Here is a 17,131-nt window from a genome sequence, read left to right as displayed (position 1 = left end):
AAAAGTTCCAGAAACTAGGAACATTCCAGTCATACTCTAAAATACTGCCTGTCTGCAACATATAATCACTTCAACATGCCGGCTTTATGATTCCTCTTACTTTAAATGAGCACATCATGCAATTGTCATTGTTTTCTATTTTTCCTTCTTTATCATTTATCCAATGGTACATCACTGAGATTCAACTTTTTACAAATTAAGAAGCTATATGAAGGAAGTGTGTGTGCCAACATTAGGAATGCATTTAAATTAAGGTGACAGCCAGAGTGATACAAGAACCATCATAGTATTACTCACTTTTTCACTACATTGTTCTAAAAACCATGTAAAAAAAGACCCCCTCTTCTGCATCAGTTCAAACATAATGGGGGAGATATGCTGGGTCATAAGAAAGAATACCACTATACTACAATATATTCCCATTTCCCATAATTAAAATAAATACAAAATAAAAAAAAAGATCCTGGTGCTATGTAAGGGTTAAAAAATAAATTTAAATGCAGTGGTGTCTATTCAATTGATCAAAAGAGCAACTGATAACTACAGTTTTTGCTCAACCCACAAGGACTAGACTTGCCTGACCTAAGCATCACGTTACTGGATCCTCAGCTAATACACTATTGCACTACTGTGTCATTGTAGATAATATTTGTTGTAATCCTAACTTGTTGCATCACAGTTCATATTATATTCTAGTAGTAGTATTGTACTTACTGTAAACTATACTGTATTTAAATATTAATCTTGCATTGTAACCATGGACTCCCCTGTAACACCTGTAAGTACCCTTGGATGAAAGCGTCTGCCAAATAAATAAATTATAATAATAAATTGGAGCTGTAAGAGTACTATTTTAGTATCCACTAGGAGGCGTTAGTGTGGCAGATCCAGGCTGAGAAGTCACAGGTTTTGTGTCGGCATACCTTGTGGGCTTGTTTCATGACACCACCATCCAGTAATCTTCTTCAAACCAAGTCTTACCTTCACAAACTTTTGCATTTCACTATTTACTGTATAGAGCACGTGCAGGTACCAAGTTGTTAAGGTTTATTGATGTGATATTTTTCAACTCATGCCAGTGATATGTGTGGCTTCAGTCTCTGTTTTGGCTATGGTAGTGTATGTTGGGCCATTTAACGTTTATTATATAAACACACTGGTGTTCTAGGAAAAAATAAAAATAAAACAAACAAACAAAAAAAACCTCAATAAGCCTAAGAAAATAATGTAAGATAATTGGAAGCAGTTAAACGACTGTCTGTAACTGCTTGTGTCTGCATAAGAAAAACGTGTGCGGTTTTTGCTTCCTTGACATGGGCTATTTATTAACTGTAGGGGAATAAGTACATACAAAAACATGAATGTGTATATAAAAATAATCATTTAAATGTGTTTACGGTATTTTAATCAATATATGTATCTTTGTTCATGAGTGACAAGTGAGGTTTTGCTAAATTACAAAGAAAATACATAAAAAAAATAGAAGGTTGTATACAAGGTAAATTCTGCCAATGTGCGCTAGCTGAATTGAGAGGGGGGTCCTTCTCATAGGACCTGGGCCCCAAAATTCTTGTTTGCGGCCCTGTGTACAGTATATAAACTCAGACGACTCACACAATCACAAACAATAAGTCCAGCTAATAATTAAAATAACAATCAATATAAAGTGAAAGATTAGTGTTTTTTAAAAAAAATACTAGTCTAACGGTGTTTACTGTTTGTAATTTGAAGCTAAAAAATATACTACAGCAACGAGTTTGTTTTAAATTATCATGTTCCTTTAAATGGACACTGTCCACTTAAATAACATAAAATAAATTTTTGAAAACAGTAAAGGAGGAACAACACACAACGCCATGTGACTGATAGGCCACATACTTTGCTCCTGCTGGTTTCCGTTATAGTGGGGAGTGATGAAGCCACTTTTAGGGCAGGGTTTAACCAAGAAAGAAAGGGGAAAAAAACATGATTTAAATAACAAACTGACAAAACAATCCCGCGAGAATCCAAACTAGGTTTACCATGGCTATAAGGGAACTGAAAGTATGTCTACTTGGGGTAAGTACAAAATTCAAAAGATCAAAAGATTCTTTAGTTTTAGCTTATCCAAATAAGGACTTGCTAATTATTTCAAGATTGTGGTTCTGAGATTTGTTTTAAACGCAGTCTGTTATTATGACGTTATAATTAACATTGTTGCACTCGTTTTGAAGTAATGCTGAGGCATTTACCGTGGAAGTATTTTTTTTTTCTCCTTGGCTGTGCATACTGTCTGAAAGTACTGTCTGTACTTGCTGAGATTTTAGTTGTTTGAAAACACCCGTCTGACGCTGTGAAGATGCTGACAAAGATCTGTAGATTAGCTAAAGCATTTGTTAAAACATTACGATTAGGACAAAAGGTGACAAACACTTTTACACGTGTATTTGTAAGTGAAAAGGGAAGGATGGCATTCCTCTTTCTATTTTGGGCGGTGATGGGAATTAAATATTTATTATCAGTATTGCGTCATGGAGTGAGTTGCAGTGATCGCAATTTATACTCCGTTTCAAAGGGAGGTACAGTTGACGATTACGTGGCTTGCTTGATAATTACAAGGATAATCATCATGTAAACTAAAGCACATTTACACGACAATAAAAATGAATGAGATATACACAATCTTGGTCTTTCGTGCGGAATGTTTCTACGAATGCTTCTGTTTTTTTCACTGATATTTTTTTTACGATGTTGCAATGTTTCCTGATAAGAGAAAGGGCTACTTCTACTGATTGTACTCAATAAGTATATGTGTGTGTGTGTGTGTGTGTGTGTGTGTGTGTGTGTGTGTGTGTGTATATATATATATATATATATATATATATATATATATATATATATATATATATATATATATATATATATATTATATAGTCACATATTATCTACAATAATCATACAATTCAGGGTCGGTTACCGTACTGTCCAACAATGACCGTTAACTCCACGCCAATATTGCATACAACACGCTATACACATTACTGCATACAACCTATAATTATAATTGAAATTCTATATTTCTCTGATATCCATAATTTCAAAAATATTTACTGATATGAAAACAATGTTTATTATTTGTATTATGAATAATATGTTGAATGTTAATATTGTATTTATTTTTATTGTATTATTTGAAAAATGAATAACAACATACGTTTATTCTTGATATCAGGAATTTAGATATCAATTTTTGCATTTTTTTTTTAAATATACCAGTTGTACCATTTCTAACAAAAACTATCCCACTTTTAATTACATTACATAAATTAAAAATAGAATCATAAAACAAAACAAAACAAAACAAACAAACAAAAAAAAAATACACAGTGGTTTCTGTAATTGAATTCTTAATTTCAATAATTGTGAATTCAATGTTAAAACATATACACTGCACTAATAGATTTTGATGCAGGCATGGTTTGAACAATGCCTGGCTTTGTGCTTTTTGTATTTGCCCGAAAGATGTCAACTGTGAAAAGATGTATTATTATGCATTTAATCCATTCCAGGACACAGGGGTTGGGAAATCGAGTATTGTTTGCCGTTTCGTCCAGGACCATTTTGATCATAACATATGTCCCACAATAGGGTAAGAACACAGTACAAACATACTGAATATGAGCTGAAAATATATTGCCTCTCATTGTCAAGTGTGTTTCAAAAAAGAAAACAAAAACAGTCAAATCCTCTTGTATCTTTCTCTTTAATATTACATGTATATTTCATTAGAATATTACTATTTCAGTGTAATTTTATTTAACCCAATGTAACACAATTTTTTTAAGTAATTGTAGCTAACAGAATAATTCCATGACATTTTTCTGCCATGCACATCTATTTATTCTATATGTCCCAAATGTGCAGTTTTGAAAGAAACACATATGTGTTTTTATTTTATTTAACTGGCACTACACCTGTAGGATAAGGAAACTGTTTGGAAACCATGATTTTAGAGCGTCTTGCTTTTAGACTGTCATGTGAAATTGTCCCTACCCCTTCACTGGCTTTTTTCCTGTCAATAACCAATCAGCTGCTTCCCCTACTGATTGATATGCTTTCAGCCAGTAATATGCTTTGACCCAGAAGATACTGCTGAATTGAAAAGATCCAGGGAGTGGAAGTGCATAAATATGAGGCATAAACTGCACAGAGACATATGTAGCTAATGGAAGTGCAAAATGGCAATGTTTTATGGAATTATTTTGCTAGGTGCAATTACTTTAACAAAGATATGGTTATCTCTGCAATGTCATTGGCACGTTACAATGCCTGAATTTCTCAATCTACCACACCCTGTTACTTACAGTTTTGCCCAAGCTGTAACATGATTAACTTCCAACACTGACACTAATGATGTTCTTGCTTTTCAGTGCATCTTTTTTGACTAAGACAGTCCCCTGTGGCAATGAGCTTCACAAGTTTCTAATTTGGGACACAGCTGGGCAAGAAAGGGTACGTCATTGTCCACTGCGTGCATAAAACATACTACAGTGTGTGAAAATGTAATGTTGAGATTGAACATATTTGGGAAATGTGTCACTGTTGCTCCTCATCCATTTTGAGTAAGCCTGGAAGTTCTAGTGTCTTTTCTTAAGTTATTCTCTCTGTTTTACAGTTTCATTCTTTGGCACCTATGTACTACAGAGGATCAGCAGCGGCTGTTGTAGTATACGACATCACTAAACTGGTAAATTGTCTTTATTCTGATATCTTTTGGTCTCCAAATGCTTTTCTTATAATTTCCATTATAATTTCTGTGTAATAAGGATTTGGCACATTCAAACCTGCTATAGTATAGGTGATATATCTGGTATTGCAATACCCGACATCTCCAAAATTGAAATTATTTTATACTGTCTGGTTATTATGTTTTGTTACAAGTAAGAAAGATTCAATTTAAATAAACTCATAGAAAGCAGTTGCCAACTATCTGTGAAATGGATAATATTATACTAGGAATTCAAGCATGGAAGAAGAAAACATAAAGGGGTAGATGTACTAAAGTGTTGCTGCTGTTGCAATAGTTGCAAACGAGTCGGATGTCTAGGGTTGAATGTACTAAACAAGCACAATGCTGTTAGCGACTTTTTAGGGAATGCTTTGCAGCAGTTTTTCTTTGTGGTTCAACCTTAGATGAATATGTAATTATGGGCGTTCCGGCATACATTCTCAAAAATGGGGTGAAGATTAAGGTTCTCGAATATTATAATGAGATGTACTAAAGCTGCCAGCAATTGCGACACTTACAATTGCATCAATTTGTTAAGAACTTTTGAAAGCACATTTTAAACAGTTGCTGCTGGGATTTCCCAGTTCGCTTTTTCTCATGTGTTGCCAGTTGTGCTCTAATGCATTTTTGTGGCAAACACCCAAGTACCTAATTTTCAATAAAGTCAGGGTACACTTACAAGACTTGAAAACAAATTTCTATGACATTTCTGGTTTTCCCAGCCTGCTGGGAGCAATAGACTGCACACGTGTGCCACTAACCCCCCAGCTCATCTCATCTGTATAGGACCATGATCCTGTTAATTAATGATCCTGTGTGTTAATTGTCTAGGCTACTAAGTAGGCCAAGTTAAAAAAAATAATAATTAAAATAAAACAAAAAACCTTAAAATCATTTAGTTTCAATTTAAAATAATCTTTTATTCGCATTGTACACCAATGTGTACAACCAGCACCATGACTTATTTTGTGTTACCAGTAGGGTAAAGTTAAAAAAAATAACTGTGCTAGGTATTCATCTGATTTTACTGCTGTACTGCATACTGTATAGGCCTACTGTACAGATTAATATTTTTACATAATGTAATGTGTAGCCTACCCAAAACACATTAGTATTATTTTAGCGCAATGATTTATATTTAAAATACATCGAGAATTGTAAACGTATGTGTGTGTGTGGCTTTATTATATTGTTTTTAAACCCAACACCTCCTTATGCCGAATCGGACAAACATGTTCGGTTTAGCAAGGGGCTACTGCATGATTATGAAAAGGTTTTTTGGGGGTGAAGGTTGGGGTCCCACTATAGAATCTGATGGGATTAAACTGCTTTTCATTATATATATATATATATATATATATATATATATATATATATATATATATATATATATATATATATATATATATATATATATACAGGATGGACGAGGTGGTGTAAATGATTACAATGTCCACAACTCTAATTGCTGTACATCAGCTGCTGGCAATATTTATTGTTAGAAGGTGAAGGTAACAGAAAGAAACAACTCAAATCTTCACTACCAACTAGTGGTAGACTTTAAACTGTCTGTGTGAAATTTATTACCGCCAGTCTGACACCATTACCTCCACCAGAGTACCCTTACCTACAATGGTAGTTGTGTAAGGCTCTGGTGTACCATACCCTTTATTATACAGTTCACACAGACCACTATTTACACTACATACATTCGGCAGTGTATACCTGGCATGCACTTGGTTGGTTTGCTCTTGAGTGGGGGTTTTGCAGTCTCTTTGCAACTACTCAGTTGCTTTGTTTAAACCGTAGGTGTTAGTAAGTACTTCTTTGCTTCACTTACTTCACTTCCAATGAAAACATCATTCAATTCTGGTTCAGTTGGTCCTGTTACTTCTGCACTGAGCACATGGCCAGTCAGCTTCTCCAACAGACTTTGGTTTAACTGGACTTAGAGGCTAGACTCCACTCTCAAAGGTCCAGGCTTTTCTTTATGTTCAAAAAGACACTTTATGACCAAACACAAATTTCCTTTTGTTAAAATGCTTGATTGCAAACACCCCTGTCACTCTTCATTAACTCCAACCACTTCTCTCTGTGCAAACTCCCTTTTAAAGATGGCCACCTTTCAGATCCAGGTCACAGGTCAATCACAGAGTTCTTTTCCTTTTCCTAGATAAGTCTATCCATGTCCCACATCAAATTGTCACATGATTTGAAAGAAACAAGGAGTGCAATTCTCCAGACAAGCTCATACTCTAATAAAAGTTTACCACGGTAATCGATACACAGTGAATCATTACGTCCCTAATTAGAATACTGAAGCAGTCGTACAGTATGTCTTTCCTACAGAACCAAATCCTTTTGTACAATTCCACAGTGAGAGAAATAGAGAAATCAGAAGGAAAGGTAACAGTACTGATGTGCTTTTCTCAAAGTGTAATGTCCGATAGTGATGGAAACATAATTTTGCTATACATATCGCTTCAGCTATTCCTACAATTATCACCCTTTGTTCAGTATTATTTTGTATACCCCACTGGTGTTCTTTAACCCCAGTAATGAGCACATAGTGGTGGTGTAGCGGATCTAGAGAACAGCATATACAATTGTGATTAAACTTACAAAGGACATTCTTCAACACAGATTTGGGGGTTATGTGGAGACTGACTGTCTGTACAGTATGTCTGTATGTATGCATGTCACACAATTTAATATATTTCGAATTGAAGTGCTTGTTCGTTTGGAAGGGCCATTGAATAAAACAGCTGCCTGGTGCAGGTCATGGTATTTTTATTTTTGATGATGCTGTAATCTATGTGTTTTACAGGCTTGTATGTCATTGACTTTTATTTATTTATTTATTTATTTTTTTTTTTTTTAATTTCAGGACTCATTTATAACATTAAAGAAATGGGTTAAAGAGTTAAAGGAGCATGGCCCAGAAGACATTGTAGTTGCCATTGCAGGAAACAAGAGTGATCTTGGTGATATCAGGTCAGTTCTTGGCATATCAGCACTGGCACAGGCAGAAGAAAAAAAAAATAATAATCAACACGCCTGTGACAGGACGGCAAAGGGTTATTGAGACACGGAGACAGTAACTGTGCTTTTAAGCTCTGGGGAGCACATTTATTAAACAAAATTAAATCAAAACACTGCTTACAGAACAAATTAAAATGGGTAAACAAAAACAAGCCGCAAACACATATAGCAGCGTTTGTCTCACTCCATGTGACAGCAAAAACCTCCCCCCTTTTTATATCATGTGGCTGTTCCCAATTAGCAACAATGATCTAATTTGGGAACAGCCACATGATCAAATATTTGTCAGGGATGGGAATTAACCCCATCCCTGCCAACCACCACACACAAACACTATTTACAAGCAGGGCCCTGTCCTGCCTAAGCACTCTACAAAGAACTTGAGAAATAAACACATATTTGGCCCATATTCACAAAGCATTTACCAGAGTACTCACCTTTCCTATCGAATACCCAAAATAAAGAATAAAGAATACACAGTAGACAAGTGTAAGCCGCTAAAGTTTAAGTTCAGTCTTCAGGAGTTCACCATGTGTACAAACAATGTCCAAGACAAGATTTCCTTGTTCAAGTAACTTGGTTTATTCAATAACCTGTAAATAATTCATAACAAGGAACAAACCTGGTAGTAGTTTTAATGTCTGGTCAGTGCAAATGTTGACACTACTTCATCCATTCACAGCCATTGCGGTTTTCTGCTAAGCATTTAGTAAGTCTTTAAATTCAACATAAAGCTAAATTGGCATTCTGATTTCAATGTTAAAGTTAGACTTTCTTTTCAACACTTGCTATATCAATTTGTTTACATATTTAAAGTTAGCTGGTGTTTGCTTCTACTAGTAGCTAATATAAGTATTTTTCTTGTATTAGAATGTGTAATATGCTATTCGAATAGTTTTTATTTTCGTGTAATCGTGTATTCGACTACACTGATCCATCCCTATTTGTGATTATGACATATGTTTAGCTAAAACTAAATACAGTTGATTGTCAATTCAATTTATCAAAACGATGGCAGGGAATGATAACTCATAGCATAGAACAGTCTTTATTGAAAAGACTTGTTGGATAATGAATGGCTTGTGACATACAGTGAAATAAATGTGTAATGAAGTGCCTACCCTCATGTAACACGATACTCTACACACGTATGTGTAGTGAACCAGGATCCTCATGGAATACAGTATAGTGAGCAGGCGCTCAGTCTGGACCCCAGACTTACTGGATTGAGTATGGGTATGTGAACCTGGTAGCATGCAAGCTGCCACCACCTTTAATACCCAGAGAGGTCTGGTAAGCTGTACTAAAAGCAGGTTGGTCAGAGTGAGGCAGAAGGAATAAGGGACTCCAGAGAGCAGTATTAAATTATAAAACAAGTCTTATTTGAGAAAAACACACACACACACACACACACACACACACACACACACACACACATATTCATGCACAGCCAGTGGGGGGCGTATGAGGGACAGCCCGGTTGCCCCAGAAACACTCGGTCCAGACCAACAGCGTCTCCCACCCAAATGTGCGCAATAAAGTAGAGTAACTCAAAAGAACATAATTAAATAAATCAATTAATAAAAGAAGAATACAAACAAAATACTTAATATGCCAAACAGGGAAATTCAAAATCAATACAAAATCCCTCTATATAAAATAAAACACCCAAACATAAAACAGGCAAGGGCCACAATAAGTCTGTGCCAAGTCCCTCCAGCAGAAATCAGGAGCCGCCCACACACGCCTCCAACCAACCAAATAAATAAGCCCTCCCACTTTATTAACTAACCCCGTTTTCCTATCCAGTCATTCACTCTGACACACACATTAAAACATATAACAATTAGTCAGTTAACAGCAATTACAAATAGACACTTCAAAAAAACCAACACAGTATCACTAATCTCTGTTAAATGTAGTTAAGCTCTTAATTAATATCAAGATATATAACACAGTTGATAGCGAGGTATAAAATAGTAAAAAAAAAAAATTCCTGTACTAGTAGTACTCTAATATAATGTAAAAGCCTATATATAAGGGAAATATAAGGGAAATGCCTGTTTCTCTAGCCCAGGTAAATCAAATTTAGAAACAAAGTCACCGACCGTCAGACACAGCCACAGCAGCCTTTATCCAGCTTTCAGATACAGCAACCCCACGCCACTGTGGAAGTAGAACACTGTAAAACCAGCTCGGCACTGTCTCGGTCACCAAGCAGAACAAGCACAGTCTTCTCTCTGCCAATCCACAGCACACACCCAGCAGGTAACAGTGCTCTCCTCTCCACTTCTCTCTCTTGTATGCACAAAAGAAGCTCATTTAAATAGCCCTCTCGTGACAATTAACGCAACATATCAGGTGTGTTTAAGTCTCGAACAAAGTAAGGGTGGTTGTCAATACGTAACTAACTAAAATCCCTCAATGTCTACACATAGAACACGCTTTATTTATTATTAATGTTCTAATTTATATATATATATAATATAAAGTGCCTTAGAATGTCTTCAACTTTTTTCACATTTTGTTGTGTCAGTGCCTCAGAGTTTCATGAGTATTTTTTTCCACTTATCTACACACCATACTCCACACTGTTAAGGGAAAAAAGTTTTTATTGAGAAAAAAATTATATATTAAAAATACAAAACTGAAAGATCATAATTGGATAAGTCTCCACCCCCCTGAGTTAATACTTGGTGGAAGCACCTTTGGCAGCAATTACAGCTGTGAGTCTGTTGGGATAGGTGTCTACCAACTTTGCACACCTAGATTTGACAATATTTGACCATTCTTCTTTACAACACTGTTCAAGCTCTGTCAAGTTCCTTGGTTAGCGTTGATGGACAGCAATCTTCAAGTCATGCCACAAACTTTCGATTGGATTTAGGTTGGGCTCTGACTGGGCCACTCAAGGACATTTACCTTTTTGTTCCTTAGCCACTCCAGTGTAGCTTTGGCTGTGTGCTTTAGGTTGTTGTCATGCTGAAAGGTGAACTTCCGCCCCAGTTTCAGCTTTCTTGCAGAGGGCAGCAGGTTTTCCTCAAGGACTTCTCTGTACTTTGCTCCATTCATTTTCCCTTCTATCCTGGCAAGTGCCCCAGTCCCTGCTGATGAGAAACATATATGCACATACAAAACTGTAAAAACAAAAGTAGTTTTAAATTTAAAACGAAAGTAACATTTATCTTGCGCGTGTCACATGTAGCACAGAATCCAGGTTGAGCTGCTGCAGCCTGCAGCTTTGCAGTTTTCTGATCGAAATGTTTCTGCTGAAGCACTGTGGCTTGCTTCAAGATGAAATCTCTCCTACCTTGTACAAAACAAAGGAATTGATGGCTGCCAGGTCGAGTAGAGATAACAACAGGTTTGTATGTATAAAAAAATGAATATTGTAGGTTATATTCAAAAAATAAAAACATGTATTGTAAAAAGCGGTTCTAGTGTTAATGAAATGTAACTTTTAGATGTTCCACAAACACACACACACACAAATACAAATTCTAATTAGTAAAACTTGTAGAAATTGTATTTTATATAATTCATTGTATGTGTCTTGGAAAGGTAACCGGACAAACAAGTAGCTAATGCATGGCGTAATTCAGAATGTGCGTGACAACACATGAATTAATTTCTCTTGTTAAATGTTTTTATCTTCATGGCAACGCATGAAGCTCTCCTCATGATATTCAGAGTCGTTCTTTTCCTACTTATTAAGCAGACACAGACATTGAAATATCCCCTCCAGTAAATGACTATGAATTGAGTAATCTGCATTGGTATGGCCGAACTGCATAGCAACGCATTTACTGAAAAGTAAGGCAAACAGGTTGTGAGGAAAACTGTCATGACTTGTGCATGTAAACACCACCAATCAGAAGAGTTTATTAATTAAAGTTTAAGATATTTATTTTCACTGTTATTAATTTTCATTGAGAATCAAAGGGTCGTCAGTGAAAAATTGCAGTTTTATGGAAATCTGTTAGTCAGCTCCTAGATGGGAAGCAGGCCTTAGCTATGCAAATATTTTTCAATCTTTAACCATATGATGAACTTTTTAAACATGAAATTGCAGATTGGCTATTGTGAACTATAAAGGCCTAAAATAAAATCACTATTGAATTGTTTGATTTCTAAGAATTTTTAGACTTGAGACTCACTGTTTGTTTGATATTCCATTGGCAACTAAATGGGCTGGGTCTTTCTTTTTCATTTCTGAGACCCTGAGATTAAATATCTGTATATAGATATATTTGTGCACATTGACTCACTAATTTGCTTCAGATCAATGCCTGCCCCTATGATACATGGTGCAGACACAAGTCATATTTTAATGAAGTCCTATGTGTGTGTTACATATCTAATGTTTTTTTCACTTACAGAGAGGTTCCTGTAAAAGAAGCTAAGGAATACGCTGAGTCAATAGCAGCTGTTTTTGTAGAAACCAGTGCTAGGAATGCTGTTAATGTTGAGGAACTCTTTCAAAAAATCAGTAAGTAATTTTAATTTTCAAAAACATTTTTGCACATTCAGATCACCCACACTATTTTGCATATGTACAGTGCCTATAGAAAGTCTAACATTTTGTTGTGTCAGTGCCTCAGAGTTTCATGCATTTAAATACATTTTCCCTTCTATCCTGACAAGTGCCCCAATCCCTGCCGATGAGAAAGATCCCCATAACATGATGCTGCCACCACCATGCTTCACAGTAGGGATGGTGTTCTTTGGGTGATGCGCTGTGCTGGGTTTGCGCCAAACATAACGCTTTGCACTACCCAGCAGAGGGAACCTACATGAACTGCTGAATTTGTCCTGAAATCATGTGAATCACTACAATTTAACACAGGTGGAGGCCACTTAATGGTGTGGTATTTTGACACTTATCCAACCAAGCTATTTCAGTTTTTATTTTTAATTAATTTTCTACAAATTTCTAGAATACTTTTTTCACTTGAAAGTTGTGGGGTAGGTTGTGTAGATAAATGAAAAAAAAATCTTAATGCATTTTAATTCCAGGCTATAAGGCAACAAAAGGTGAACATTTTGAAAGGGGGTGTAGACTTTCAATAGGCACTGTATATAGTCAAAATAAACTGGGCGATTGTAATCATATAATTGTGTATTTCAGGTTGGCTGATCCCACCACTGGATCCTCAAGAACTAGAAAATAGTGAAACTTTTAAACTGACAAGACAGCCAGCATCACCTAGCAAACGCTGCTGCTAACAGGAGAAAAACACATCGGAACAACCTAGATGTCTGACATAATTTCAATCAGACATACTGGAAAATGAGATCATTGGCTTCACTCCGCAAGAGAAGGCACACATTTGTTCTTTCAAAGAACATATATCCCAAAAGTAAAATAAATAAATAAAATAAATACAAAATTCCGAAACAATATATATTTTTTGGCATATCCCCGGTTTTACGTTACTGTCTGAGATCAGGTATATATTCTTCCCTTGATGTCTACTAAAGTATACATTTTTTCACCTACAACCGAGGTGATTTTAGCTTATGTGGATGTCAGGGATGTAATGCTACAGACAGTTGTCAAACTGAAGCTGGCTTTTATTGGAATGGAGTTAGCTGGAGTTAGTTCAGTGCGTCTTTGCCCCCTAACCAATAAATGTTTTGCACCTTAAGCAGACATTTCAACAGGATACCAGTGTTGTAGTTCCATGTGTTTTCATTACTGTAGATTATTATTTTAATTTTGCCTGTCAGCACCTATTTAATCTTTTCTTGTATTACTTCTAATTGTTTATGTACAATTTTATAGAGCAAAAATAAAGTGCCCTTAATAGATAAAGTCATAAATACATTTAAAAAAAGTGTTTTTGGACATGCAAATTCTGTTGGTGATAGCCTTTGAAATGTAGAATGCTAATTAAAATAATAAAAAACGCCACATGATTTCATTTATAGAAATAAAATAATAGAGCAGGGACTTAAACAGAGGTTTGTTCCAAATGAAAACCAAAAAAATACCCCACAGAATAAAGAGTGTACGTAGACTTCATTATGCGAGATTAAGCTGTGAAAATGTGCCTGGAGGTGTTGTGTGAGCACTACAGTCGAGTGTTGCAGATTAAATATCATAAGGTAAATATATAAGAATTGTTGTGATGCAGTGAAATAAGAGTGCTCTGAGAGGCTATGCCATTGCAGGCCAGATCTACATAACAGTCATCAACAATACCTGCCAATGTGTTTTGTTTGAGAATTATGGAGGAGTAATTTAGTTTTCCGAGTTAAAATTAAACATCCTGATTCTGTATTTGATGGCAGTGGAGCACTGACTGGGAGCATTATCTATGAATTAGATCCATATTAAAGTCGTCTATAGCACTGCACTCAATGTAGAAAAATATACCATATATTGAAAAGCATTTTAACAGAATATGATTTTGACATTGTTCCTAAAATGATCTGTACATGTACCACTTACCTATTTGAAATGTGGCTGATTTAGTATAATCTAATGATCTGTTAACAGACAATCTGAAAGAATTGGTGGTTAGAAACCGAATTGTGATTCAGCCATGCTAATAAGGTATGCATTTAAAAAAAAAAAAAAAAAAAAGAACAGTTTACAACAGCAATAAGGCATTTCTGGACAGATGTAACCATGCTTTCTCTGGGCAGTGCCATTCATTTAGTTATGGTGTTGGCAACTGGCTACTTACCTATTTTGTGTCTTTGTGTTTAAGGACAAAGTGCCTTACGATGTGGTGGAGTGTGTACATACATCCGTACTCCTGGCACACTTGTTTTGTCACATAGGTTTTGCATAGGTCCAATTATAACGAAACCTGCCAAGGGGATTCATTAGCACATGTTACTGACTGTATCAGGGAGTATATGGACACTGTCTGTCAGTCTGACTGACCAGCTGACTGTATGTTACCCTGACATTTTTACATGTGCATGCAGTGGATACAGATCATGGTCTGGTTCTTCTGATTGCTCTAACTTTTAACTTATATATAAGATGAATATCACTGGCATGCTTATTTACTATTACTATCTCTAGTTGACTTATATGACAATGAGAATGCTCCTTTTATAGTCCAATAAGCAGAAATCAAATGGCATTACATATTATTTATTTGTCTGTGACAGTGTAATATTGTAATCTTGTACAATCTTTTACAACTCTTTTTTTTAAAATTTGAAATGGGACATCAGTACACCATCACAGAAGATAATTAACGTAGAAAGACCCCAATATAACCCTAAAATCAATGCTCATTCAAATGTCTTATATAGCGATTTAGTGTTACGCATATTAAACACATGGACCTCTATTAAGAGGCATGGTTCTGGAATAGTAGATTGTGCTTAGTCTTGTACAGCTAAAACACAATGGGTTAAATTTGCCATAGTGTTATAAAATAATTAAATGGCTTGGTTTGGGTGCTTTTGTTCTGTGTTGCTGTATTGCTCTACTGACCTGTAGAAGTTGCTACTCAATGTTGACAGGTGTTGAGAGAGTATCTTAGAATAACATGAAGAAGGCAATTAATACCCATATGAAGGCTTTCTCTTGGAACCAAACCCCTCATGCATTGCCCCCAGCCTAAGTATTGTTTAAACCACTGTACAATATTTAATGCCTTATCTCCTTACTGAAACAGGGCACAATGCGTTCTGTTAAGTGGGCTGGTTCTACAAAACAGAATGTGCTTGTGCCAAATTAATGTACCTTAATGTCAATATTAATTCACTGTTTACCTAAATATATTCACTATGCAAATCTTCCTAAGATTTTATCTTAATCTTGTCTTAATAAACTTTGTTAATATTACTTCTGCTTTCTTGTTTCTTGTTTGAGTGTATGCTTCCTTTTAAACATGATAAATGTGTCGAGACATTGGTCCCAATGGTGCCGTATTTAATCACTCCGTAACTCCCTAGTTGCTGTATGCTGTATGTGGAGCACAAAAATACAAGCCAAAACAAATATGTGAGAGGAAGGGCAGCAAAGTCCTGCTGAGTGAGACAATAACACTTTACCAACACTTCCTCCGGCATCCCAGACAAAGTGACCCTGGGATTGAATATACAGGGTCTTCATCTAGATCTTCTCCTCCAAACACGTTCCTGCCTCTCCTCAACAAGAGCCAAGTGTCGCCGCATCAGGAAGTGAACCACAGCAGCCATCCTGAAGCCAATGACAGGTCTCTGCAGGTGTGTGCTTTTATACAGCTCTTAGTTACTTGCTTCTACAATGGTTTGCACCTTGTAAGAAGGAGGGTCAGAAATTGCCCAAGTGCACAGCAAAATCCTTACATCACATTATAATTTTTGCCCCCGCTTAGTATCCAGATACCACCCAATTCCATGCTCTTTTCTTCATTTGAATGCATTTCAATATAATTGTAATGGATTAATGATGGCAAAGTGGAAATTTGATAGCGGTTGCAGAACTCCAGGTGAACCCCATTCTTCACATACGCCGCATTTGTAGTGGACAGTAAAATCACACTTTATATCTACCTCCAAGTATACCTCAAAAACATGTCGCATTAGCATCAATGCTCTCTGTACTCTTAACTCTGCAATTGTGGCCTCTAAATAGGCCGATGTGCTCATTGAGACCCTTATTATTTGTGGGTGTTGAGTAATTTGCATTGTTCTTAAGTTTACATAGGGCCATTGGTGCCTAACCCATGGGGCAGAAGGGGCGTGTACCCCCCCACCACTTTGAATATGGGGGGCAGGGGATGGTCAAACTATATATTTTGCCCCTCCACTTTATTCATTCATTATGTATATATTATACCTTGTTGTGTTTTGTATTGGTTTGTCTTTGAAAGGTTTCAAATAAAATATAAAAATGGAAAAGTATTCAGAGGATGGGCCACATTTATAAACAATCACAGTAAAGTCTCCCTACACAAACATATTGGTTTGACCCAAGATCTGCACTGTGGCTAACAGAAGTGGAAGTGCTGGCAGTGTGGCCGAACTCACAACTGTTATTTTGTTAACCTATGAGCGCGCAATGTGTGCTTGATCTGTACTGCCCGTAATATTGTCATGAATCAGCTGTTTCAACCAATTAACATTGTTGGGTGAGGGCTGGCATTTAGTGTTTTAACCAATTAGCACTAAGCATTGCCATGTGAGGGCGGGTACTTATTGTTTCACCTAACAGCACCAAACATAGCCTCGTTATTGTGAGCTCAGCAATGTCTGATGACAAAACGTGCAAAACATTCTCTAGCATCCAACACTATTTTTAAAACAAAGCCAAGCAAAGACTATTTTAACTGTTAACATCTATATATATAACACATAATATATATATAT

General features: G+C 36.0%; 1 protein-coding gene across 1 annotated transcript; it reads left to right on the top strand.

Annotated features, from left to right (window-relative positions):
- The first annotated feature begins 1,844 nt into the window (after positions 1-1,844).
- LOC121314466 (ras-related protein Rab-31-like) lies at positions 1,845-15,623 on the top strand. Its single transcript, XM_041247769.1, has 7 exons — positions 1,845-2,058; positions 3,549-3,628; positions 4,410-4,491; positions 4,655-4,726; positions 7,656-7,762; positions 12,190-12,299; positions 12,939-15,623. Exons 1-7 carry the CDS (start codon positions 2,023-2,025, stop codon positions 13,034-13,036), a joined length of 585 nt encoding a protein of 194 aa, XP_041103703.1. The 5' UTR covers positions 1,845-2,022; the 3' UTR covers positions 13,037-15,623.
- Positions 15,624-17,131: the final 1,508 nt, after the last annotated feature.

Source organism: Polyodon spathula, chromosome 4, assembly GCF_017654505.1.
Source record: "Polyodon spathula isolate WHYD16114869_AA chromosome 4, ASM1765450v1, whole genome shotgun sequence".
Lineage (NCBI taxonomy): Eukaryota > Metazoa > Chordata > Actinopteri > Acipenseriformes > Polyodontidae > Polyodon > Polyodon spathula.
Note: the sequence above shows the minus strand (reverse complement) of the source record. Positions and strands in the feature narration are given on the sequence as shown.